General features: G+C 36.2%; 1 protein-coding gene across 1 annotated transcript in view; it reads left to right on the top strand.

Annotated features, from left to right (window-relative positions):
* LOC144450203 (eIF5-mimic protein 2-like) overlaps positions 1 to 26,372 on the top strand; it is a 32,397-nt gene extending 6,025 nt beyond the window's left edge. Inside the window, exons 3-15 of the mRNA XM_078140790.1 lie at positions 219 to 389; positions 1,008 to 1,108; positions 1,822 to 1,887; positions 2,473 to 2,608; positions 3,045 to 3,154; positions 4,706 to 4,792; positions 5,836 to 5,919; positions 6,918 to 6,983; positions 7,767 to 7,847; positions 8,376 to 8,447; positions 9,096 to 9,162; positions 9,981 to 10,103; positions 23,902 to 26,372. Coding sequence (XP_077996916.1) covers positions 219 to 389; positions 1,008 to 1,108; positions 1,822 to 1,887; positions 2,473 to 2,608; positions 3,045 to 3,154; positions 4,706 to 4,792; positions 5,836 to 5,919; positions 6,918 to 6,983; positions 7,767 to 7,847; positions 8,376 to 8,447; positions 9,096 to 9,162; positions 9,981 to 10,103; positions 23,902 to 23,927 — 1,190 coding nt within the window. The 3' untranslated portion in view covers positions 23,928 to 26,372. The remainder of the gene's footprint in view (positions 1 to 218; positions 390 to 1,007; positions 1,109 to 1,821; positions 1,888 to 2,472; positions 2,609 to 3,044; positions 3,155 to 4,705; positions 4,793 to 5,835; positions 5,920 to 6,917; positions 6,984 to 7,766; positions 7,848 to 8,375; positions 8,448 to 9,095; positions 9,163 to 9,980; positions 10,104 to 23,901) is intronic.
* The last annotated feature ends 565 nt before the right edge of the window (positions 26,373 to 26,937 follow it).

Below are 26,937 nucleotides of genomic sequence, written 5' to 3'. Positions count from 1 at the left end.
AATACCAATTCATTAGTATTTATTTCATTTCCCATGATGCAACATTCAACATGGCGGGTTTGCAAGTTCCCTGTTGTAAAGGAAGAAGAATCTAGACTATTTATTATATGAATAAGTGTTGTAAACAAGTGAGAGCTTGAATGTTGGAGATATGAAAAACACATGTAAATTATTATGCTAATATTATGCAAATTAATATGCAAATAATTGTCTTTCAGATGAGAAGGAGAAATATGACCCAGCTGGATTTCGCGAACAAATTCTTCTTGGAATAGAAGGGGTAGATCTTGCAGAGATCTCAAAGTTCCTGGATACTGCCGGGAGTCGTCTTGATTACCGACGCTATGTAGAAGTTCTCTTCGATATCCTCTTTGCAGGTGGTATATTAGGTAAGAATCAGTGTTCTCCCCAGGATAGATGGTGGCTAATTTGCATATTATGTAAAACTGTTTATCAAATGTCCAGTATCACTTACAATGCAAGTCAGTGGAGAGTACACCCATCGAACTTTTGCAATAATTTTCCGTATCACGCCCCAGCCCATTTTTCCCAAATATGGCAAGTGGCGTGCTTATCAATATCTGTTCACTCAGTGACTTCCTCACGTAATGTCAGTTGGACTGTAATACCATGCTTCCACTCTGTGTCGGTGCAGGCTTTACCCCTTCCAAATAAGCCTTTCCCAAATTAGCCATTGGTGGCGCTCCACTTCCTGTCTGTGTGTACCTTGGGAGTATACATTTCTTGTGAGTAACCACGTAGGAAGAGATAGGGGGGACATCAAATTTTGGTGTCACTAGAAATTGTTTGGATCAGTGGCATGTCAAATTGGCTCAGATGTCACACTTACCACATAGTAAGAGATAGGGGAATACCAAATTTTGGTGCACTAGAAATTGTGTTTGTCAGTGGCACATCAAATTGGCTTAGAGGCCACACTGATGGTGAGGTGTAAGTGCCAGCCCAGTGACTTATATCATGTATGTATGTTTGTTTGTTATCTATAGCCCCTGGAGGAAGCCTTATTGAGGATGAAAAGGTCAAACGATGTGACCCCTGTGTGTTCCTAGCTAATGATGACTTGGAGAGCATCAAAGCATGGGATCAGGTATGTCCTTGAGAAATAATTGTGTATTCACTTTAAATCAGGTCCCAAATGATGTGAACATAAAACAGATCTGACATGAACTCTATGGAGGCAAATGTACACTGATTTAATGAGACTGATGGGACATTGTTAGTTACATTTCTAAAGGCAAAGGCTGATGGGACATTGTTAGTTACATTTCTAAAGGCAAAGGCTGATGGGACACTGTTAGTCACATTTCTAAAGGCAAAGACTGATGGGACACTGTTAGTCACATTTCTAAAGGCAAAGACTGATGGGACATTGTTAGTCACACTTCTTAAGGCAAATGAATACAAAGACAGAATTCAGGAAGATACTGTGGTTCTATCCTTGAACTTTGACTTGAAGAATTAACCAATCAAATTGTCATAATCTTGTACCTTTATGCAAGGAAAATATTCAACAGTTGTTAGCTTTCTCATTTAGATAAATGATCATAAATATTTCAGTGTGCATCTTATGAATATTCATGTCTGCTAAGACCCACAATGCAATGGTGTTCCACTGAAAGAACACGAGGTGAAAAAGTGTTTCAATTTGGTGTTGCTTGGCAACTGAGCAAAACTTATGATGTGATGTGAAGTAATGAAACGGCCCTACAGAACCCAAAGTTTATGAGAGAAACAGACAGACAGACCATTAGTATCACTATTACGATTTATGTTAATATTATTTGATATTTTTAATTTCAGGTTTTCAATCTACTAATCCGTAGATACAAGTATCTGGAGAAAGGCTTCGTAGAAGAATTGAAAAAAGTAAGTACAAAAAAAAATCCACTATCGTAATGCAACTTTTAGGAGATTGACAAACATCAGTGTTGTCCCCACTATAAAGAAAGCACAGTGCAAATGCCGACCTTACCATTTAGCTATGCTTGGCAGGATTCTACTGTGTTTCAAAAGTGTTCTACCATCCTTGAGTTTTAGATATCTTTGATTGGCAAAATCATGATATGCTTTAACATGTATATGTGTATGTGTTAAAATAAACATGTCTGAGTTGCATTTTCATTTGAAAATAGTATCATGTAGACAAAGGTGTCAGTTTCTCAAAAATTGATTTACCATTGTTGTAAATGAGTTGCGTTTTCATATGAAAATAGTATCGTGTAGAGAAAGGCGTCAGTTTCTCAAAAATTGATTTACCATTGTTGTAAATGAGTTGCGTTTTCATATGAAAATAGTATCGTGTAGAGAAAGGAGTCAGTTTCTCAAAAATTGATTTACCATTGTTGTAAATGAGTTGTGTTTTCAATTGAAACTAGCATCGTGTAGAGAAAGGTGTGATTTACCATTGTTGTATACTTATTCAAATTTGAGTTTCCTTGGATTTTGTTTAAGATCTTGCTGTATCTGAAGGAATATACACCTGATGAGAGGAGCAAGCTGGCCAAGATCACCGGCATCTTTCTAGCCTATGGCAGAACTCCAGCTACCATACTTGAAAGCTTATACAGAGACCATCTGGTCAAAGAAGGTAAGAGTTATATTAAACTCATTGTGATTGGTCAATTTCTACATAATGGGTAGACCTGTTATCGGTTCCAAGATGCATTGCGCTTCTCTCCATACAATGCCAGGTATTGTGTACGCGCTGAGGGGTTTGCACACGGTACTGATGGGGTGGTTGTCACCCTACTGTACCCAGGGTTTAGCAGTAGAATTCTTCTCTGTCACTGATGGTGTTTAGTCTTTGTTCTATAAAATCACCCATAGTCAAAGTGGTCAACATGTCTTTCCATCATTTCCTGATGAAAATGTTATTTCAAATGTAATAAAGACAAAACAAGACTAAATCTAACGACATACGCGATGTCCCCTCGAGCAATGCATCTTGGAACCTGAAAATAGACTATTAATCATTGAAAGCTGGTTCTTGATCGACTAAATGTGATGAAATCCTTTTGTTTCAGGGCTGTCATTGGAGTTTGTTACAGTAACCTTTGTAATTTGGAACCAGGAAAAGGACATTAACCACATAGCCACCGCCTTAAAGAGAGCAGGTCTGGAGAATAAACTTCTGGTGAGTTGAGTACTTGGTACTTTCATTTCTCTGTGGTTTACCACAATTCCCATACTTGTTTGGGGCCTCGTAGTAGAGTCGCAGTGGAGAGAGTCTGGGTAACCGAGACTACTTGATAGTAGCCTCATAGTGGAGCCATAGTGTTGTCAGTCTGGGTAACCAAGACTACTTGGTAGACTATCTGAATGGTCTCACAGTAGAACCATAGTGGTGTCAGTCTGGGTAACCAAGACTACTTGGTAGACTATCTGAATGGTCTCACAGTAGAACCATAGTGGTGTCAGTCTGGGTAACCAAGACTACTTGATAGACTATCTGAATGGTCTCACAATAGAACCATAGTGGTGTCAATCTGGGTAACCAAGACTACTTGATAGACTATCTGAATGGTCTCACAGTAGAACCATAGTGGTGTCAGTCTGGGTAACTGAGTTACTTGATAGACTATCTGATTGGTCTCACAATAGAGCCATAGTGGTGTCAGTCTGGGTAACCAAGACCACAGTAGAGCCATAGTGGTGTCAGTCTGGGTAACTGAGTTACTTGATAGACTATCTGATTGGTCTCACAGTAGAACCATAGTGGTGTCAGTCTGGGTAACCAGAGACTACTTGGTAGACTAAAATGAGAGAGAGGAGTACAGTAGACTTTGTCCCAAATGATGTGAACATAAAACAGATCTGACATGAACTCTATGGAGGCAAATGTACACTGATTTAATGAGACTGATGGGACCATCACTATAAACCTGTAATAAATCCATATGCAATACTATTAGCATGAGAATAAGTTAACCTTCTTGTTCTATTTTGACCCTCTAGCATAAGGTAAAATGCTATCACAGATACTGAGAATAAGTTAACCTTCTTGTTCTATTTTGACTCTCTAGCATGAAGTAAAATACTATTACAGGTACTGAGAATAAGTCAACCTTCTTGTTCTATTTTGACCCTCTAGCATGAGGTAAAATACTATTACAGGTACTGAGAATAAGTCAACCTTTTTGTTCTATTTTGACCCTCTAGCATGAGGTAAAATACTATTACAGGTACTGAGAATAAGTCAACCTTCTTGTTCTATTTTGACCCTCTAGTATGAGGTAAAATACTATTACAGGTACTGAGAATAAGTCAACCTTCTTGTTCTATTTTGACCCTCTATCATGAGATAAAATATTATTGCAGGTATTGAAAATAAGTCGAACTTCTTGTTCTATTTTGACCCTCTAGTATGAGGTAAAATATTATTGCAGGTACTGAGAATAAGTCAACCTTCTTGTTCTATTTTGACCCTCTAGTATGAGGTAAAATACTATTACAGGTACTGAGAATAAGTCAACCTTCTTGTTCTATTTTGACCCTCTATCATGAGATAAAATATTATTGCAGGTATTGAAAATAAGTCGAACTTCTTGTTCTATTTTGACCCTCTAGTATGAGGTAAAATATTATTGCAGGTATTGAGAATAAGTCGAACTTCTTGTTCTACTTTGACCCTCTAGTTTGAGATAAAATGTACTGACAAATACTACATTTCTATTTTCATTTTCAGGAGTTACTGCCACAAAGTAAACGTACCTCAGAATACTTTGCCAATCATTTCAACAAAGTTGGTCTTGAAAAGTTAGTAACCTACATGGTAAGTGTAATGTTATGACAATGTTATGTTGGGTTAAATAAGAGACAGTCGCAAAATGCCGCACTCGATAACCGAACATCATTCGTTTAGGACAAAAAACCCTCCCTCTAAACGAACATTCACATGTGTGACACCACACATTTGTGAACCTAGATATTGTCACTAGTACAAAACTTTGCAATTTTACAGTCTTCAAGTTCTCAAAGACCAATTTTCTCAATTTACCAGATTGGTACATTGTGTTCATGTACAAGAAGGCATTTTAGTCACTACTTATTTTTACTAATTACCAGACTGGTACATTGTGTTCATGTACAAGAAGGCATTTTAGTCACTACTTATTTTTACTAATTACCAGATTGGTACATTGTGTTCATGTACAAGAAGGCATTTTAGTCACTACTTATTTTTACTAATTACCAGACTGGTACATTGTGTTCATATACAAGAAGGCATTTTAGTCACTACTTATTTTTACTAATTACCAGACTGGTACATTGTGTTCATGTACAAGAAGGCATTTTAGTCACTACTTATTTTTACTAATTACCAGACTGGTACATTGTGTTCATGTACAAGAAGGCATTTTAGTCACTACTTGTTTTTACTAATTACCAGACTGGTACATTGTGTTCATGGACAAGAAGGCATTTTAGTCACTACTTATTTTTTTGTTTTTGTTTTCCATCGAAATTAGCAAGTCTTTAGTGAAAATTGCCAGGTTTACACGTATGATGTAAACCATAGATCAGAATTGTAGCAATCACACTGGTTTGTACGATTGTAAATGTATTTCTGTTTAAAAAATCACCAGTAACATTTCCAAAAATCACCAGTAACATTTCCAAAAATCACCAGTAACATTTCCAAAAAATCACCAGTAACATTTCCAAAAATCACCAGTAACATTTCCAAAAAATCGCCAGGAACATTTCCAAAAATCACCAGGAACATTTCCAAGCCCAAATTTTTATTTTTTAAAAGCAATTCATAAAAAAGCAGCAATTTGAAATAATTCGTGTTCTGATTTTTTATTCTTTTAGGAGTTACAGAGGACGGCTGGTTCCAAGAAAGAATTGGCGAAAGAGTTATCAGAAATGATGGAGCACGGTGAACCACTAAGAGATGTACGTATGATTATAGCATGCACAAACCAAATTATTTCTTTGAACAGAAAATATGGGTTATATACCCTGGTAATACTAGTTCACCACAACCTGTGTCTATGTCACTAATTCATTGCCAGAGAGGGCGCTGTTATCAAAATAATATGTGCAGGTGCAAATATAAATATTATTTTGATGTTGGAACTGAAATTTTGGGTCGGTCAGGTAATGAGAAACAAAAATAATTGTGTCAACTTAACCAACTTACTTTCATCATTTCAACATTTAAGTATAAATCATGAGAAGTCTTCATCATAATGAATATTTAATGATTTATTTGCCAGAGGTCGGACAGAAAACAAAATTTACATATCAAGTGAGGTAAATGAATTAGTTAAGTAAACACATCGGCAATGGAAAGTAAATAAGAAAATAACTTCTGGCTCTGGACCACAAAAATAGTTTTTCTTCAAACAAGTCAGATTTGTGGCCCAAGGATAACATATACAGTAATATATATAAATATATATATATAGTCGTCCGAAGATCGCATTCAAGCGTGAAACTCTGAGTAACGGCTCCGTACCATAACTTGTGTATTTTGTGTGTGTGTGTGTATATATATATGTATATATATATATATATATATATATATATATATATATATATATATATATATATATATATATATATATATATATATATATATATATATATATATATATATATATATTGAAATAAAATTCTCTTACATTAAGTTATATTATATACAGTAATATATATATATACATATATGTACATATATATATATATATATATATATATATATATATATATATATTATATATATATTGAAATAAAATTCTCTTACATTAAGTTATATTATATACAGTAATATTTACATATAACATAAAAAATAAACAAAACAACACATAAAACAGAAGCCAAAAAACACAAACACAAACAAAATATATGCATGAAATATAATGAATTAAAAAGTATTTTGAAATCGTTTACAGATGGTAGCCTATTGCAAGGAACAACAGAAGAAGAACAGCCTGGATGAAAATGAAGTAGCCGTCCTGGTTAGTATCAACTTTAAACTTATCAGCATACAGTGTTCCTCCTTCAATATATGATATTACAAGGATTGATTAATATATATATATATATATATATATATATATATATATATATATATATATATATATATATATATATATATATACATATATATATAGTTTTGTAGTACTGGAACTCTTTCTTGGTTGTAACTCGGAGTTTCACGCATTGTGCGATCATCAGACAACTGCAGTTGTCTGATGATCGCGCAATGCGTGAAACTCCGAGTTACAACCAAGAAAGAGTTCCAGTACTACCAAAACTATTGCTCTGCCAGTGCGGTATAGAGTACTGTCTTAGCAGATTGATACTCACCAAGTTATATGTATATGTGTATATATATATATATATATATTGTACATACAATAACAAACTGTATATATATATATTTACATATAATGTAATATGTATTGATTTTGTGTGCAATGTAAAAAAATACAAAGGTATATATTAATAATATTGCCAATACTGGCCAAGTCTCTGTTTCTTACTCAATATACAACACGCTAAAAATGTATTAAAGTTTGTCATTGTACGTACAATAACAAACTTTTTACGCATTAAAAATCTTTTGCAATTCATTGATATACAGACAAGGACTTGGCATATGTTGTTTCACATTTATTTTTAAAGTAGGAAACCATGATAAAATTGTTTTGTAAATTCGAAATCCAAAATAAATACCCAGTCCTCATCTATATGATATGACTACTTTATTTAATGAGTTGTTGTTGCCTTGACAACAGATATGGAAGTGTTTGATGGATGCAGTGGAGTGGAACAAAAAGGAAGATTTGGTAGCAGACCAGGCTCTACGACATCTCAAGGTAAGATTCGTACTACAACCATGGGAAAAACACTGATGCATTTGTGTGAGCCTTATGTTTTTTTCAAACTTACTGTTCCAAAGTAACTATAACCCATAACACCAAAGTAAAGAATTTTCTGTATGTACCACAATTGTTTATAGCATTCATATCAAGTATACTGTTTCATTTGCTAATTGACCACATTAGAAATGCTACATGCTAGGGTTGTAAATAAACCAATTGAAACAGTATACTTTTACACTTGATATGAATGCTATAAATGAGTGTAGCACAGAGAGAAAGTGCTTTACTTCAGTGTTACCAGTTGATTTTCAGTGCCATGAAAAATGTATTTTCCACAACAAATGTATTATTTATGAAAATGGCATTCAAAAATTACTTTAAGATGCAGTTTCCTTTTCCCCTCCCAACCCTCCTCTACCCTCTTCCACCCCTAAGGAAAAACATAAAAAGGGAAATTATGTAGCAGCATTGCCATTGATGTAACCTTTGACCTGATGGGTGTATTGATGTACTGTTTTACAGGTATATGCAGCATTATTGGCTGAATTTACAAGTCAGGGCAAGTCTGAGCTGCATGTACTGCAGAAAATACAGGTAAGTAAATGAATAGATAACACACACACACACACACACACACACACACACATACATAGACATACACATACAGACACAAGTACTTACGTATATATGTACGTACGTACGTACGTACGTACATACATACGTACATACATGCATACATACATACATACGTACATACATACGTACATACATGCATACATACATACATACATACATAGAAATACATATGGGACTTGTAAGTCAGTCCGAATAAATAGATGTAAAATCCGACGTTTCGAATAAAAATTATTTATCAAGGTATTTATCGGCAAGCATCAGACATATTAGATAAATACCTGTATCTATCTGAATGTTATGGAACAGAACGACAACTGTGCGTGATTAACGGTTATAGTTATACGTGTGAAAAGTTCTAATATTTGCACGCACCAAATAGAATCTAATAGAACACGCCTGAAATTTAAAAAAAACTCTGATTAGAATGGAAATGACTTGAAAAGTCTGTTAATTCCAAGGGGTTCCAGCGTTCCGAGACGGAAATTGATTTCCTCTTCCTTCAACCTCAGTACTTTCTCATCACCAGACACCTTACAAATTCCTGAAATAGACATGATACTTACTGTGATGTTGTAAAGTATTTCTTGATTTCTTTTTTTTCGATAGGAGTATTGTTATGACAATATGAATTTCATGAAGTGCTTTCAGAAGATTGTCATACTTTTCTACAAAAGTGAGTATTTTAAAATGTACAGTAATCTTTTGAATTTGACAATGACCGTTGTGTGTGTGTGTGTGTGTGTGTGTGTGTGTGTGTTTGTGTGTGTGTGTGTATGTGTGTGTATGTGTGCGTGTGTGTGTGTGTATGTGTGTGTGTGTGTGTGTGTGTGTGTGTGTGTACTGATTTATGTATTTGTGCACACATGAATACATCTCTGTGTTCTTAACTTTAAATCAGGTCCCAAATGATGTGAACATAAAACAGATCTGACATGAACTCTATGGAGGCAAATATACACTGATTTAATGAGACTGATGGGACATTGTTAGTCACATTTCTAAAGGCAAATGAATACAAGGACAGAATTCAGGAAGGCGCTGTGGTTCTATCCTTGAACTTTGACCTAAAGAATTGACTAGCGATTCAAAGATGTGATGTTGGAATTTTATTTTTAATAGAAATAATTGTACACTACTGTGTACTCTACAGCTCAACAAGCCCGTTCTAAATTACTAGAGGCTCTGCTAGTCAGGTGTGAACTGGGGACTGGTGCAACATGGGACATTAACCCTTCCTGTGTGTGAAATGTTATTAGCACAATGTTACCACTGCTGTTAGTCAGAAAATAATTCTAATCTTGTATAACCACAATCAAAATATATTTCATATCACGTGATGAAAAGTATGTCAAAACATACATATTTGTTGTGCTACTCAACTTTTGTGTCCAGGGTAAAAACTGAAGTGTACACTGTTAGTCCTTCTGCTATCTAATAGATATATACTTTGACAAACAAAATAACGACTTTTATTCTGTGTCTGTGTTTCAGCTGACGTGTTGTCTGAGGATGCGATAATTAAGTGGTACAAGGAATCTCACATAGCCAAGGGGAAGAGTGTGTTTTTACAACAGATGCAGAAATTTATAGAATGGCTTCAGAGTGCTGAAGAAGGTAAGATTGTCATCAGTTATTGTGTGCTATGTCATCACAAGATGTGTGTACATCATTAGTTCTTGTGTGCTTTGTCATGACAAGATGTGTACATCATTAGGTCTTGTGTGCTATGTCATGACAAGATGTGTGTACATCATCAGGTCTTGTGCTCTATGTCATGAGAAGTTGTGTTTACATCAGTTCTTTTGTGCTATGTCCTGACAAGATGTGTGTACATCATCAGGTCTTGTGTGCTATGTCATCACAAGGTGTGTGTACATCATCAGGTCTTGTGTACTATGTCATGACAAGATGTGTGTATATCATCAGGTCTTGTGTGCTATGTCATCACAAGATGTGTGTACATCATTAGGTCTTGTGTGCTGTGTCATGACAAGATGTGTGTACATCATCAGGTCTTGTGCTCTATGTCATGACAAGATGTGTGTACATCATTAGGTCTTGTGTGCTATGTCATGACAAGATGTGTGTACATCATCAGGTCTTGTGCTCTATGTCATGAGAAGTTGTGTTTACATCAGTTCTTTTGTGCTATGTCCTGACAAGATGTGTGTACATCATCAGGTCTTGTGTGCTATGTCATCACAAGGTGTGTGTACATCATCAGGTCTTATGTGCTATGTCATAACAAGGTGTGTACATCATTAGGTCTCGTGTGCTATGTCATGACGATGTATGTACATCATCAGGTCTCGTGTACTATGTCATGACAAGATGTATGTACATCATCAGGTCTCGTGTACTATGTCATGACAAGATGTGTACATCATCAGGTCTTGTGTGCTATGTCATGACAAGGTGTGTTTACATCATTAGATCCTGTGTTTATTAATTTTATGTTGACCAATACAGAGAGAGATGAGTTATGTCCCAAATGATGTGAACATAAAACAGATCTGACATGAACTCTATGGAGGCAAATATACACTGATTTAATGAGACTGATGGGACTGTGATAAAATATGTCGTGTATTTGTAGAGTAAAGCTCAAAAATCACTTTTAACTTGGCTAGCAACATGCCACTTCAAACGAGTTATGTAAATTTTTGGCTGGTGCTAACACCTCAACAACATGTGTTTATAGCAACTGGAGGTTTTATGCCAGGGCCTTTCCAATATTGACCTAGTCTAGATACTATCCTTGGTATCAAATAATTTTTTCACCCCCATCTAGGTCAGTGAAAATCGTGAACCAAAAGTTGTTCATGCAAATGAGTAAACCCCAACTGTTAGAATGATGTAAAGTAGTGTCCTGATGTGACAAATACACCATATATGGACATAAATACACCATATATGGACATAAATATACCATATATGGACATAGATATACCATATATGAACACAAATATACCATATATGGACATAAATATACCATATATGGACACAAATATACCATATATGGACACAAATATACCATATTTGGACACAAATATACCATATTTGGACATGTGTAACTGTGCTGGTCATGTACAAACGTACGTATAGGGCATTGGAATGAGTGACTGACTGACTGAGTATACAGTTAAAATGATGTAGGCTTGGTGTTTCACTAACGGAACATTATAGCTAAAATGATGTAGGCTTGGTGTTTGACTCATGGGACATTACAGCTAAAATGATGTAGGCTTGGTGTTTCATTCATGGGACATTACAGCTCAAATGATGTAGGCTTGGTGTTTCACTCATGGGACATTACAGCAAAAATGATGTAGGTTTGGTGTTTCACTCATGGGACATTACGGTTTTGACACAGAGCTAGACATATTTCAACTCTAGACTAACAATAACAGAGACACAACAAACACAGCAGGATCCTTTCCCCAATCACATTGAACACTGATAAGCATGAAATCTGGTGATTTTAGCAAAATAAATTAAGTGAATTAAGATATTGAAAAAAAGTCTGCAAAATGATCAGCAGAAGTATACTGTGTACAAATTCAATGAATTTTATTGTTACACTTTTGAAATCATCATAAAGCTACTAATATGTACTTAAAACTATGAATGAACAATGATAACAAAATACATTGATTTATTTAGTGTTTTGATGGAGGGGGTCAAAGTGTCTCCTAATCGTGACATCCTAGTACTATGAGCACTGTTAAGAGTTTCACTGTTCCACCGTTCCTCAGCGAGCAACAAACTAGTGACTGTGTCAAAATTCATTATTTACTGTTTTGATGGAGGGGGTCAAAGTGTCCCCTAATCGTGACATCCTAGTACTATGAGCACTGTTAGAGTTTCACTGTTCCACCGTTCCTCAGCGAGCAACAAACTAGTGACTGTGTCAAAATTCATTCTTTCTTTCTTGCAAACCATTATTAACCCTTTCCCGCCAAAATTTTTGAACAAAAATTCTTGTTTCTCTGTAATTTTTGCAAAAAGATCAACTTTATTTTAGACCAGAATTCAAGAAATATTACTTCCCAATGAAGTAATATTCTTAAATTTTAGAAAATGTTCTTACAATCAAGTTTCTATTTATTCCAATGTCGTCTCTAGGAATGAAAGGGTTAACTTTCATTGGCCAGGTTAACTTACCACCCCCACTCCCCACCTCCATCCCCCATAGTCAGAGCTAGCTGACCCTACATAATATGTCTCACAAAGCAATTTCAAACATATAAAACAGGATGGGATAAACTACTAACAATTTCAAAAAATGTATTCCTGCCTGGTCACATTTGACCCAGTTTCTGAGTAATTCAAAACATTCATGTCGGCATTTATGTAAATTTATGGCCTGATGATGTGATAAGACCTGATTAGGTAGGGTGACTTGAGTTATTTAGTAACAAACTAGTATAACATATCAACTGAATACAATAGTAATATATCGACTGAAGAGTGTGTGCAGTTTAGTGTAACGAGTTAGTAGTTTCCAGTAGTTTCCAGTTTGATCACACTTGTTTGTGACCTAGGTGTAGCTGATGTGAGGCCCCTTAACTCAATGAAATTAAGTCGCATACCAACTGGAGGAAGTGTGTGATAGCACTGATACAGTACAGAAGAGTTAGCCATGCTAGTTTTTATCACATTCTTGTAGGCTAGTTTAGTCATAGCTGGCGTCGGGCAATTTAGTTGACTGTGGTGATGGTAAACTGTCAGTGAGGAATTGCAAACAGACCTCATTTCTGAGATACACGTTATGGGTAGACAACATCGTGACCTTTGAACCTATGATTTACATAGGCTGGCAGTAGTACTGATACGTGCATGTCAAGGATTTCAACATAACATGGCGGCTAAGTTTAGTCTCTCTAAAGAACTGGAAACAACACTAGAACGGACTCATCATGCTCGCTTATGTCGTCTTTTAGTAGAGGGGGGAACAAAGGCACTTAGGGAAGTATTTGATGGAAACCATCCACCAAGTCAGCTAAGGATTAATCTGATTCAGGCTAGTAACGGACGAACACTACAAAGTTTGAAGTCTCGTAAAGTAATCAATCAAAGACAATGGGACCAGTTGTACAACGCAAATCCAGTGACATCAGCAAATTTTGATATTACATTGCTAATGGTTTTATTGAGGAATATTTGTAACCTCAAGCCACCACCACAAACAGGGTGGGACAGACTACCAAAGCAAAGTGACAAAAGTCTGGAAGCTGATCTTGCTAGGATCAAGTTTTATCGCAACAAACTCTGTCATGGTGAGACAGCCAGTGTGAGTAACAATGACTTCCAATCTTGGTGGACTGAAATCGGTGATGCTTTGGTACGTATTGGTGCAAAACAAGATGACGTTGATAATCTTAAATCAGACACTATGGACAGTGAAATGGAACAGAGGTACTTAAAAGACTTAGAAGAATGGGCTGAAGTAGATGCAGAAATAAAGACGGAGGTAAAAAAGCTTACAGAGAAACTAGACGTAATGTTGGAGAAAGTTGATGCAGGAAACCAAATCTACTGTAAAGTTCATGAATCCTTCAAAGAACCTATAAAATTCTACTGTGAAACTTGTCAGGAACTTATTTGTTCAACATGTACTGTTGTTGCACATAAAACTCCGGAGCATAAACAACGTGAAATAACTGATGTCGCAAAGAAACTAAGAAAGAATATGATTACTAGTATAGAACAGCTGAAAAAGAAAGAAAGGGAACTTATAGCGAGTCAGAAGCAAGCAGACAACATGTTGACATCGCTGTCAGGACAGTTTGTACAGCAGAAAGAACGCATAAAACAACATACAAAGCTTCACATAAGAAATCCACATAAAACTAAACAAGAGGAACAGCTGATCTCAAATCTTACTCTTGAGTATATGAAATTAAGTAGTGAATTATCTTGTGATATTGAGTTTTCAAAAAACTCTGAAGAAAGCATTGTAAAAACTCTTGCACAGCTTACGTATGCACTAGGTACGACAGATGATTTGGAATTACTACGCATGGAGAAAGAAATACTGAAAACCATGCATAGTGACTTGAGAGTAAATACTCAGTTTCACAAAAATTATGACAAGCTGGCAGAGTTTTTACCATGCTTTCTTCAAGACAAGTTAGGTATGCTTTTGTTTCCCCCACTTCCATCTTTATCACACATTGTTAGAAGTACATGTACCATGGGGCATATTAAAACAGGCGATAATGTTCACTTTGTTATCAAATGTCTCAACTGCCAGGGGAAATCCTTTGCAGCAAAGGACCTTAGTAGTTTGGAAGCAGTTTTTGTACATAATAAGGTGAACAGAACAGTTTGTGATGTAGTAGAGATTGAAGAGGATGGTGAGTCCATCATTGAGTTTGATGCAAAGGAGGAAGGTACTTATGAATTGATAGTGACATTACGTGGACACCATATACGTGGATCACCGCTGTTTTTCACTGTGAAACCATCTTGGAAACTATCATATGTGCAGGTAAAAAATTTTGAAGGTGACAAACCTGCAGAAAGCATTTCTTGTATTGTGACAGATAGAAAAGGTAACATTCTTGTGACCAACGCTGACAGCAAATCACTACAAATCCTGGAAGAATCTCACACTAAAATATACGTCTTTTCAAGAATCGGTTTGTTTCAGCCAGGAATCACAGCAGTCTCGTCCCAAAACGTATATCTTATATCAAACCAAAATCCCGAACAACCGATCATCCTGTGCAACGACAAGGGAGAGTACATCAGGAGTCTTGGACAAAACTACGTCAAAAAGCCAACGGGTATAGCGTTGAACGAAACACTAAACATTCTGTATGTTGCAGACAAAAACATACACGGTATACATATGTTGAATTATGAGACAGGTGAATATCTAAAACAAATCGGACAGTTAGGTGACGGTGATGGTCAATTTAACTGGCCCTTGTCAGTCGCCATTAATAGCAAACACCAACTCATCATATCAGATGCTTTGAATAATCGTCTCCAGGTGTTGGATGAAAACGGGGAATTCCAATTTTCATTTGGCAAAAAAGGCTGCAATAATAACGAGTTTTATGCGCCGCATGGCGTAATCATAGACAAGGATGACAATATTTATGTTTGTGACTGTTATAATGCTAGAGTACAGAAATTTGACAGCCAGGGAAACTTTCTGTATACATGTTTAGATCGAGGAGACGGTCTTGTTCAACCCATGTACATGGTTATCTGTGATAACTCTCTTTCCAGAGTTTATATTACTGATTCTGATGACTATAATTACATTAAGTACCTACAAAAAATTGTGCATTAAAAATGTTGGTGTTATTGAAAAATACACTAATCTTATGGTGAATTTTTTTATGGTAGAATGTAAGGTATCAGCTCACTAAGATAAACACAAACTGAAGTTATTGGTGTTCAATATGAGAGACTCCCTAAGTGTGGTATGGCAGAGCCTTGTTATAACTTATATATGACCTGTAATCAGTATGAGACTCCCCAAGTGGGTGATTGCAGAGCCTTGGTTATAGGCCCAGCAATCTTCAAGTACAACTATGCTACAAACAGCATGTGATCAAAACTGAAACTGTCAACTGTAATTTATGGCACACCCACATCCTACAACTCGGCAACGTTGTTATGTTTATCGAGTCAACCTACCTCAGTACCTGTCATGGTCAGGTCATCAGGTCACACACACACATATATAATGTGTGTGTGTGTGTGTGTGTGTGTGTGTGTATGTATGTATGTGTGTGTGTATGTTTGTATGTATGTATGTATGTATGTATGTATGTATGTGTGTATCATGTATGTATGTATGTATGTATGTATGTGTGTGTATGTGTGTATGTATGTTTGTATGTATGTATGTATGTATGTATGTATGTATGTGTGTATGTATGTGTATGTGTGTATGTGTGTGTATGTATGTATGTATGTGTGTATGTATGTATGTATGTGTGTATGTGTGTGTATGTATGTATGTATGTGTGTATGTATGTGTGTGTATGTATGTATGTATGTGTATGTATGTATGTATGTATGTGTGTGTGTGTGTGTATGTATGTATGTATGTATGTGTGTGTATGTATGTATGTATGTATTTTTGTGTCTAGTGTGCGTGCGTGCGTACATGCCTGCATGCATGTGTATGTATGTATGTATGTATGTATGTATATAGCTCTCATACTGATTACATGCCCTATAAACAAGGCTCTGCAATGTTGCCGAGTTGTAGGATGTGGGTGTGCCATAAATTACAGTTGACAGTTTCAGTTTTGATCACATGCTGTTTGTAGCATAGTTGTACTTGAAGATTGCTGGGCCTATAACCAAGGCTCTGCAATCACCAACTTGGGGAGTCTCATACTGATTACAGGTCATATATAAGTTATAACAACAACACACACACACACACACACACACACACACACACACACACACACACACACACACACACACACACACACATATATATGGATGGATGGATGGATGGATGTGTTTTGAAGTATGTTGACCATGACCAGTATGTGTTAGCAACTGGAAGGGTTAATGTCTACACCAGTCCTATGTTAACACCAGACTAGCTCAGTGCTAACACTAGGCTGGTACTAACACCTCACCAGTATGTGTCAGTAACTGGAAGGGTTAATGTCTGTATCAGTCCTATGTTAACACCAGACTAGCTCAGTGCTAACACTAGGCTGACACTAACACCTCACCAGTATGTGTTAGCAACTGGAAGGGTTAATGCCCGTACCAGTCCTATGTTAACACAAGACTAGTTCAGTGCTAACACTAGGCTGGTACTAACACCTCACCACTATGTGTTAGCAACTGGAAGGGTTAATGTCTGTACCAGTCCTATGTTAACACCAGACTAGCTCAGTGCTAACACTAGGCTGACACTAACACCTCACCAGTATGTGTTAGCAACTGGATGGGTTAATGTCTGCACCAGTCCTATGTTAACAACAGACTAGCTCAGTGATAACACTAATAATACTACTCAAGTTAAACTAGTGAAATCTTACAACACACACAAACAAAATCCTCAAAATAGACAAGGTACATATTTCCATTTTCACTTATTTTAATACATAAACAAAACCATAAAGTTTAAAACTTGGATGAAAGTGTATCAAGACTGAAAAATAACAATGCTGTAAAACTCTGAAATTTTTTCATTGTTTTGTTTAACCCTTCCAGTTGCTAACACATACTGGTGAGGTGTTAGTGCCAGCCTAGTGTTAGCACTTACCTAGTCTGGTGTTAACGTAGGACTGGTACAGACATTAACCCTTCCAGTTGCTAACACATACTGGTGAGGTGTTAGTGTCAGCCTAGTGTTAGCACTGAGCTAGTCTGGTGTTAACATAGGACTGGTGTAGACATTAACCCATCCAGTTGCTAACACATACTGGTGAGGTGTTAGTGTCAGCTTAGTGTTAACACTGAGCTAGAATGGCGTCAACACATAGGACTGGTGCCACTTGGGGTATTATGATAGCCCGATACTAGCACTTGTACTGAGCTAGCTCAATGTTAACTCAAGAGCTAGTCGAGTACTAGCACAAAGCTTTCCTGATGCAATTCCACCAAGAAATAATTTCTTGAGCTGTACTGAATTGAAGGAACTTATGTTTATACAATTAGAAATAAAGGTGTGAACCTCCCAAAATTACAACTTAGGTACCAAGACAGCATGACCTAATGTCAAGTTATCTATTTGAGAGATACATGGCCGAAGAGATGCAAGAAACATAAATGAAATTTTATGATTTCAAAAATTAGAAGAAAATACACAACATTCGTAATGTATAGCATAGATATCTTGGAACTGAGAAAAAAGTTACATGATCATACATGTCATAGAAGGTCTGCTTGGAAATATTACACAGTTACAACTTGAAATAAGATAATTTAGAATCAAAATTTTTGTTTTCATAGAATAGCCTTTCGTTTCAATACACAATTTTTTCAAAGCATTTAATGTGGTTTAAGTCATCATGATCAGTGATATAAACTTTACATACAGCATTATCAATGATGGTCATGTACTCTGGCATAATAAGACCATCCTCTCCATGAATAAAGGTGTACAGAAATTTGCCTTTGCTATCATATTTCTGAATCCTTTGATTGTAACGGTCACAGACATAAATGTTGTCATCCTTGTCTGTAACTACCCCATGTGGTTTATTAAACTCACCATCATTGCATCCATGTTTTCCGAATGAAAATAAGAGTTCCCCATTTTCACTTCGCACCTGTAGACGATGATTGCTACTATCTGATATGATGACTTGATGGTTACTATTCATAGCAATAGCCATGGGCCAATTGAATTGACCATCACCATCACCAAATTCTCCAATTTCTTTTAGACATTTACCAGTCTGGTAATCTAACATATGTATACAATGCATGTCTTTGTCTGCGACATACAGAATATTTAATGATTCATTCAGTACATTTCCAAGAGGTACTTTTATGTGGCTTTGTCCAAGACTTCTGATGTATTCTCCCTTGTCATTGCACAGCACAATAGGATGTGTAACATTTGAATTTGATATTATATATGTATTTTGTGAAGAGACTGACGTTCGTGTTGGCTTGAACAAACCAATTCCTTTCACTTTAAATACATTGATCTCTGAGCCAGACTTATTCAAGATTGATACTGTACCTCTATCATAATCATCCACAATGATGTTCCCATTTCTATCTTTTGCAACAGTGGAAATGTTTTCTGCAGGTTTAGCATCATATTGTCTGATCAGTATTTGTGACATTTTCCAAGATGGCCTCACTGTGAAAGACAGCGGTGATCCATGTATGTGGTGTCCACGTAATGTCACTATCAATTCATAAGTACCTTCCTCCTTTGCATCAAACTCAATAACAGAATCACCATCCCCTTCAATCTCTACTACATCACAAACTGTTCTGTTCACCTTATTATGTACAATAACTGCTTCCAAACGACTAAGGTCCTTTGCTGCAAAGGATTTCCCCTGGCAGTTGAGACATTTGATAATAAAGCGAATATTATCACCTGTTTTGTTATGCCTGGCACTACTTTTATAAACCTTTGACAGAAATGGAAGAGGGGGGAAGATGAGCCCACCTAACTTGTCTTGAAGAAAGCATGGTAGAAACTCACCCAGCTTGTCATAGTGTTTGTTAAACTGGGTATCTCTTTTTAAGTCACTATGCATGGATTTCATAATTTCTTTTGCCATGCGTAGTAATTCCAAATCATCTGTAGTACCCAGTGCATCGATAAGCTGTGTAAGAGTTTGTGCAATGCTTTCTTCAGACTTTCTCAAAAGTTGAATATTATGATGAATTTCACTTCTCATTTTAATATATTCATCAGTAAGATTTTTGAACAGCTGTTTCTCTTGTTCAGTTTTATGTGGATTTCTTATGTGAAGCTTTGAATGTTGTTTTATGCGTTCTATCTGCTGTAAAAACTGTGCTGACAGAGATGCCAACATGTCGTCTGCTTGCTTCTGACTCGCTATAAGTTCCCTTTCTTTCTTTTTCAGCTGTTCTATACTAGTAATCATATTCTTTCTTAGTTTCTTTGCGACATCAGTTATTTCACGTTGTTTATGCTCCGGAGTTTTATGTGCAACAACAGTACATGTTGAACAAATAAGTTCCTGACAAGTTTCACAGTAGAATTTTATAGGTTCTTTGAAGGATTCATGAACTTTACAGTAGTTTTTGTTTACAGATACAACTTCCTCCAACACTACATCTAGTTTCTCTGTAAGCTTTTTTACCTCCGTCTTTATTTCTGCATCGACTTCAGCCCATTCTTCTAATTCTTTCAAGTACCTCTGTTCCATTTCACTGTCCATAGTGTCTGATTTAAGATTATCAACGTCATCTTGTTTTGCACCGATACGTACCAAAGCATCACCGATCTCAGTCCACCAAGATTGGAAGTCATTGTTACTCACACTGGCTGTCTCACCATGACAGAGTTTGTTGCGATAAAACTTTATCCGAGCGAGATCAGCTTCCAGACTTTGGTCACTTTGCTTTGGTAGTTTGTCCCACCCTGTTTGTGGTGGTGGTTTGAGGTTACAAATATTCCTCAATAAAACCATTAGTAATGTAATATCAAAATTTGCTGATGTCACTGGATTTGCGTTGTACAAAAGGTCCCATTGTCTTTGATTGATTACATGTACTTTACGAGAGTTCAAATGTTGTAGAATTCGTCTGTTACTTGCCTGTGCCAGATTAATCCTTAGCTGAGTTGGTGGATGTTTTCTATCAAATACTTCCCTAAGTGCCTTTGTTCCTCCCTCTACTAAAAGACGACATAAGCGAGCATGATTAGTCCTTTCAGGTGTGGTTTCCAGTTCTTTAGAAAGACTGAACTTAGCCGCCATGTTGAAATCTCTGATTTACACGTATTTCAGATAGTTTGTTTAAAGGTCACTTTGTTGTCTGCCAACAAGTTAACACAGTAGGAATGGTGATAAAGTTCTATGTTTCTACGAAATAGGGTTTGCACCAGTTTCCCATTTACAGGTTCACACCACAGCTTCCACAGTAGGTTGGATTTTACAAGTTACCTATGACTCGGCCTCAGAACTCACAGCTGATCAAAACTGCCAAGTCTATCACATATTGCAGAACTCCCTTTCTTCATGGTAATGATACTATCTTTGAATGATCACTGAATTCACCTACGTCATGTGATCAGATTATCACGTCATAAGATAAATAAACGCCTCCATGTAAGTTTTGGAGTACTGAGACCATGGGTCAAAATGTAGCCAATCAGAATTTCTGGTATTTGAGATCTCATTTAGTCAAGTGTTGATGTAAATAGCATTGAATGGTGATATATAAATAGCATTCACATGACATCAGATAGAAAACTTCCTAGTAAATGTTATTAGTCTACAGTGTTCTATTTTTGAGAATAATGATAGCATAGTGATTTGACTAAATATGTCAAAAAGTATCAATGTGATTGATTTCCTTCCATTTTAGTGGAACTCAACTAAAGCTATCGTCAGTGAAATGTGTGTGTATGTATGTATGTATGTATGTATGTATGTATGTATGTATGGATGTATGTATGTATGTATGTATGTATGTATGTATGTATGTATGTGTGTATGTATGTATGTATGTATGTATGGATGTCTGTATGTGTGTATGTATGTATGTATGTATGTATGTATGTGTATGTATGTGTGTAAGTATGTATGTATGTATGTGTGTATGTATGTATGTATGTATGTATGTTTATGTGTGTATGCATGCATTTGTATGTATGTATGTATGTATGTATGTATGTATGCATGTGTGTACGTATCACTATGTATGTATGCACACAAGTATGCACGCACGTATGTGTGTGTGTGTGTGTATGTATGCATATATGTATGTATGTGTGTGTGTATTACATTGATGAGAAGTGTTACGACCTCTTACTACATGTACAGGAAATGCCAGGAAAACTTGAAATTCGACTTTATATGTGAGCAACTATTTTAAGAGATCATAAAGTTTAATGGTCTCTTAATGTGAGAATGTTGGCTTAGAAAACTTGGAAATAGTGTTGGTGAAAGTTTCTGTCCGTCACAGACCACAGCCATCTAAATTCCTTCAGATACAACTAGGGTACAAACACCATGTGATCAAATCTGAAACTGTCAACTGTAATTTATGGCACACCCACATCCTATAACTCGGCAACGTTGTTATGTTTATTGAGTCAACCTACCTCAGTACCTGTCATGATCAGGTCACCAGGTCATATATATGATATATGTCGGTTTTTTGAAGTACTTGTACCATGGGTCTAAATCTGGCCAATCAGAACTACTAGTCTTTGTGTTTATGCAGTCCACTCTTTGCTCAGATAGCATTGATTGCTGATAAACTGTATATCAGTATCAGTCACATGACAGTCACATGACTACGGCTGGAACACCAACATGTAAATGGGTCAGTTTTCTATTAAGGGAACAATTATAGAAATAATTATATCAAAATGATTTGAATAAGCATAATATTAATAACAATAATTTTCTACATTTTAGATTTTAGTAATGGAGGAATTGAAAATTGAAATTTTAATTTACTTTCTGTATATTCTGTGTTTAATTAGTCTGTGACCTTTGACCTAACCTTTGACCTGCTTCATATGATGAGAATTAGAGTGCTTTTACATTGTGTTCTGAATGGTTAGAAACTTTGTAGTTGAGATAGGGAGTGAAAGAACACAAAGTCCGTGGCATAGAATGTTTGCCACTGGTGTATTTTGATTGTGAGGACAATTTTGTCCACCATGATTAACTTTTTTCCAAAGTTTGAACCTCTGAAACTTGAATGTGGTTGTCCAGAATGGAATCCAGTGCTAGTAGGTATTGCTAATTTCAAACCCTGAACTGGACAGATTGCCATTTGCTGAATTTCTGCACATGTGGACAACTTTGTAAAGTAAATTATGAACCATTCTTATCTAACTCTGTGCTAACATTTGGCTGGTGCTAGTGACTGACACCTCTCCACCATGTGTTAGCAACTGGAAGGGTTAATGTCTGCACCAGTCCTATGTTAACACCAGAGTAGCTCAGTGCTAACACTAGACTGGTACTAACACCTCACCAGTATACTGTATGTGTTAGCAACTGGAAGGGTTAATGTCTGTACCAGTGCTATGGTGACACCAGACTAGCTCAGTGCTAACACTAGGCTGGCACTAACACCACCAGTATGTGTTAGCAACTGGAAGGGTTAATGCCTGCACCAGTCCTATGTTAACACCAGACTAGCTCAGTGCTAACACTAGGCTGACACTAACACCTCACCAGTATGTGTTAGCAACTGGATGGGTTAATGTCTACACCAGTCCTATGTTAACACCAGACTAGCTCAGTGCTAACACTAGGCTGGCACTAACACCTCACCAGTATGTGTTAGTAACTGGAAGGCTTAATGCCTGCACCAGTCCTATGTTAACACCAGACTAGCTCAGTGCTAACACTAGGCTGGCACTAACAGCTCACCAGTATGTTAGCAACTGGATGGGTGAATGTCTGCACCATCTAGTATCAACAGTGTGACACTAATGGACCAAACATGACACCCTCCAACCCAAACTATAGCCATTACAGATTGGAAGAACAGTTTTATTTTATCTTTTTATGTTGATGTCAGTTTCCGGATCCACTATTTCTGCGGGACTTCACAATTTTCATGATTTTTTTCACGAATGCATTAAAAAAAAGTTTAGGATTGGCATGAAAAACTAGGTGGGGGTCGGGTAACCGGAACCAAACAATTTTTTTTAGGCCTTATATAATAAATCCCACTTTATGTATCCGATATAACCACATTAACAAAGTTTATCAATTTTTTCTTTCTTTGACAGAATCCTCAGAAGAAGATGATGCCTAAAGAGACAGTGAAGAAATATGGTTTAACTTATGGATGCAAATAAAATGGACCGAAAATATTACAAAAACTATTTTTATCCAAGAAACCTATGTAGAATGTATAGTATTCAGTGTCACAGCACACACTGTAGTATCACCATGGTAACGTTTTTCTGTTGACTTCTATGTATACATGTAGTTTTCCGAACACCATCATTCTACTTGTCGTGCAACTTTTTTTTCACTTTTGGCAAAACAGGAATCATACTTGGTTTAATTTTCAACTTTCATGACATAGTTTACATATAAATGCAATATAAAATCCACCCCTCGGTTTCAATCTTGTCAACCCCATGGTTTTGTAATGGTTTGGATAGAACAATAGGACTGAACCAAAAGTTTTGGAGTATGGGGTTGATGGCGATAAATGCAGAGGGACTTATATTTGCAAAATAATTTCATTCTAAACCTACCCAATCATGTTGCTTGACCCAATAGGGTTACCCCTAATGTCACTGTAGAACCAATAGGGTTACCTCTAATATCACTATAGAATCAATAGGGTTACCCCTCATATAACTATAGAATCAATAGGGTTACCCCTAATGTCACTGTAGAACCAATAGGGTTACCTCTAATATCACTATAGAATCAATAGGGTTACCCCTCATATAACTATAGAATCAATAGGGTTACCCCTAATGTCACTGTAGAACCAATAGGGTTACCCCTATGGCATGATTACCTCAGTGTCCTTTTCAAAGTTGCAGTTCTCTTTGATAAGTACTTTAGAATGGGGACGACAACAATGAAAATAAGGTGAAGATAGGACAGCCAAGTTTGATTTCTCTTTTGTTATTTCATTAAATTTGAACCTTCAATTTTTTGATGTTTGGTGTTTGACCCTGGTGAAAGTGAACACACAGATATCTGGCAACTTTCAGTATTCACCCATGCATATATAGTGTACAGGAAGAAACATTCTAACCTACCTGTTGAAACAAATGTAGACGTAGAACTACCCTTTATCACCATGACAATTTTTGTAAGCCAATCCTCTAGTTAGAAATATTAACCGAAACACAAGAATTCAGAAACACAGCGATATCCAGAACTAGACTATGTTATCACCCACTTATTTATTTAAGCTACCACATATACATTCGTTGTGATACAGTTTGCTGATAGGTTGGTTTCCATGGTAATAAAATTAACCAAAATTGCACAAGCTTTGCCGTGTAATTGACAAGAGATGCAAGTGGCATCCGAGAGCAAAACAGGTAGTAGCTGACAGTGACGGTGCATGAAAAAAAACAAAGGGAGGAAGGCTATCCCCAGTCAAACCTTGAGGTCGCTAAGCCAAGCGTACATAAACATTGATGCAATTTGTTATATTTGTGTAGCTTGCACCCAGGGTCAAATCATCATTTTACAGAAATGATATGAAATGTAATATTTTATTTTGATACATCACAACTAACTCTAACTATCAGTATGTTATATGCTGTTGTGAAATCTACACTCGCCAATATCTCCGATCTCGATGTCTCATTCCAAAAATTTTCACTAGACACATGCCCCATTGTATGCATAGGTTTTACCTTGTAAAATACAACAGTTGTCTTTCTAAAAAAAAAAGAGCAGACTTAGGCTATTGATTAAAAGCAATATACCAAGAGCACCCCTAACTTTGGTCAAATTTGAAGTATGGCTGTGATTGATAATGAAAAATAACCAACCAATCATTTGAAGATTTCACAATAACATGTTCTTTCATTGGTTAGGGGTCTGTGTTTGTTTCAGGCTTGCTTCAGAAATGAGAATTAACAACCTACCAATCATCTGAAAGATCTCTCAATGACATGTATTTTGACATTCACTGATTTAGTTAGGCTCTCTGTAATTGGCTTGTTTCAGAACAAATTATAGTAACAACCAATCACTTGATAGATTTCATAACCTTTAATGGTAAGTAAGGATATCTGTGATTGGCTTGTTTCACAGCAACCAACCAATCATCTGACCCCTTTCACAATTACACACATCACACAAATTTCACCTTCTGAACACTGTCACCCTCGGAGATTAAAAATGCACAAATGAATGTTTTTGGACTATTCCATTTCTCAAGGGGATGATGGGTAGAAAGAGTTGATCTGCAATAAGGAACAAAACTATTGGAAAAATCATAGCTTTCCTAAACATACTTCTATCAAATGTATTGTTGCCATGGTAATATAGTCAACACAAACACCCTGTATATTCACTTAAATCAAATTGATATGCGATTCTGAAATTGAAATTATTACCATGGCAACGTATTCTATAAATCCAAAAAAGTGAGATATTAAATTTTGTGTAAGAAGAAATAAAAAGGAAAATATTTTTGATGTTTTATTTTACCATTTTTATTGTACCAACATAGAGCATCCAGGAGTAATAAATAAAACTACAATACAGAGTAAAGAGCAAATTGCAGGGAGTAAGACTGGTTTTTAGCACAGCTGAACACTGAGTTTAGTTGTGCTATAGGCATGGCAATGTGTGTGTGTGATGAAAATATCATTTCAGTTTAATACAGAAAAAACCAGCAAATTTTAGGGAGTAAGACTGGTTTTTAGCACAGCTGAACACTGAGATAGTTCAGTTGTACTATAGGCATGACAGTGTGTGTGTGTGTGTGTGATGAATAAATCATTACAGTATAATACAGAAAAAACCAATTCCCAGCACAAAAAAAAAAATTTAAGAAATCAAAAAATTAAAAAAAACAGTACAACACATAGTAAACAGAAAATTGTGACTTTGTACCAGTTTATTCTCAAAGTGTAGTACACAGAACATATATACGTTCGACTGTTTATAAATTATAGCTAAAATATTAAAGCTGCGACTGGAATTTTTTTCAAACTGTTTTGTTAGATAAAATGACTTTTATTTAACAACTGAATATCATACACCCTGAACGATACTTGTCTCATCCCACTGCGGTCAGGGTTCGAACCCATTCAGGGTTGTCAGTGGCCGAGTGG

The sequence above is a fragment of the Glandiceps talaboti genome, chromosome 19 (genome assembly GCF_964340395.1).
Source record: "Glandiceps talaboti chromosome 19, keGlaTala1.1, whole genome shotgun sequence".
Classification (NCBI taxonomy): domain Eukaryota; kingdom Metazoa; phylum Hemichordata; class Enteropneusta; family Spengelidae; genus Glandiceps; species Glandiceps talaboti.
This window is presented reverse-complemented; position numbering and strand designations above follow the sequence as displayed.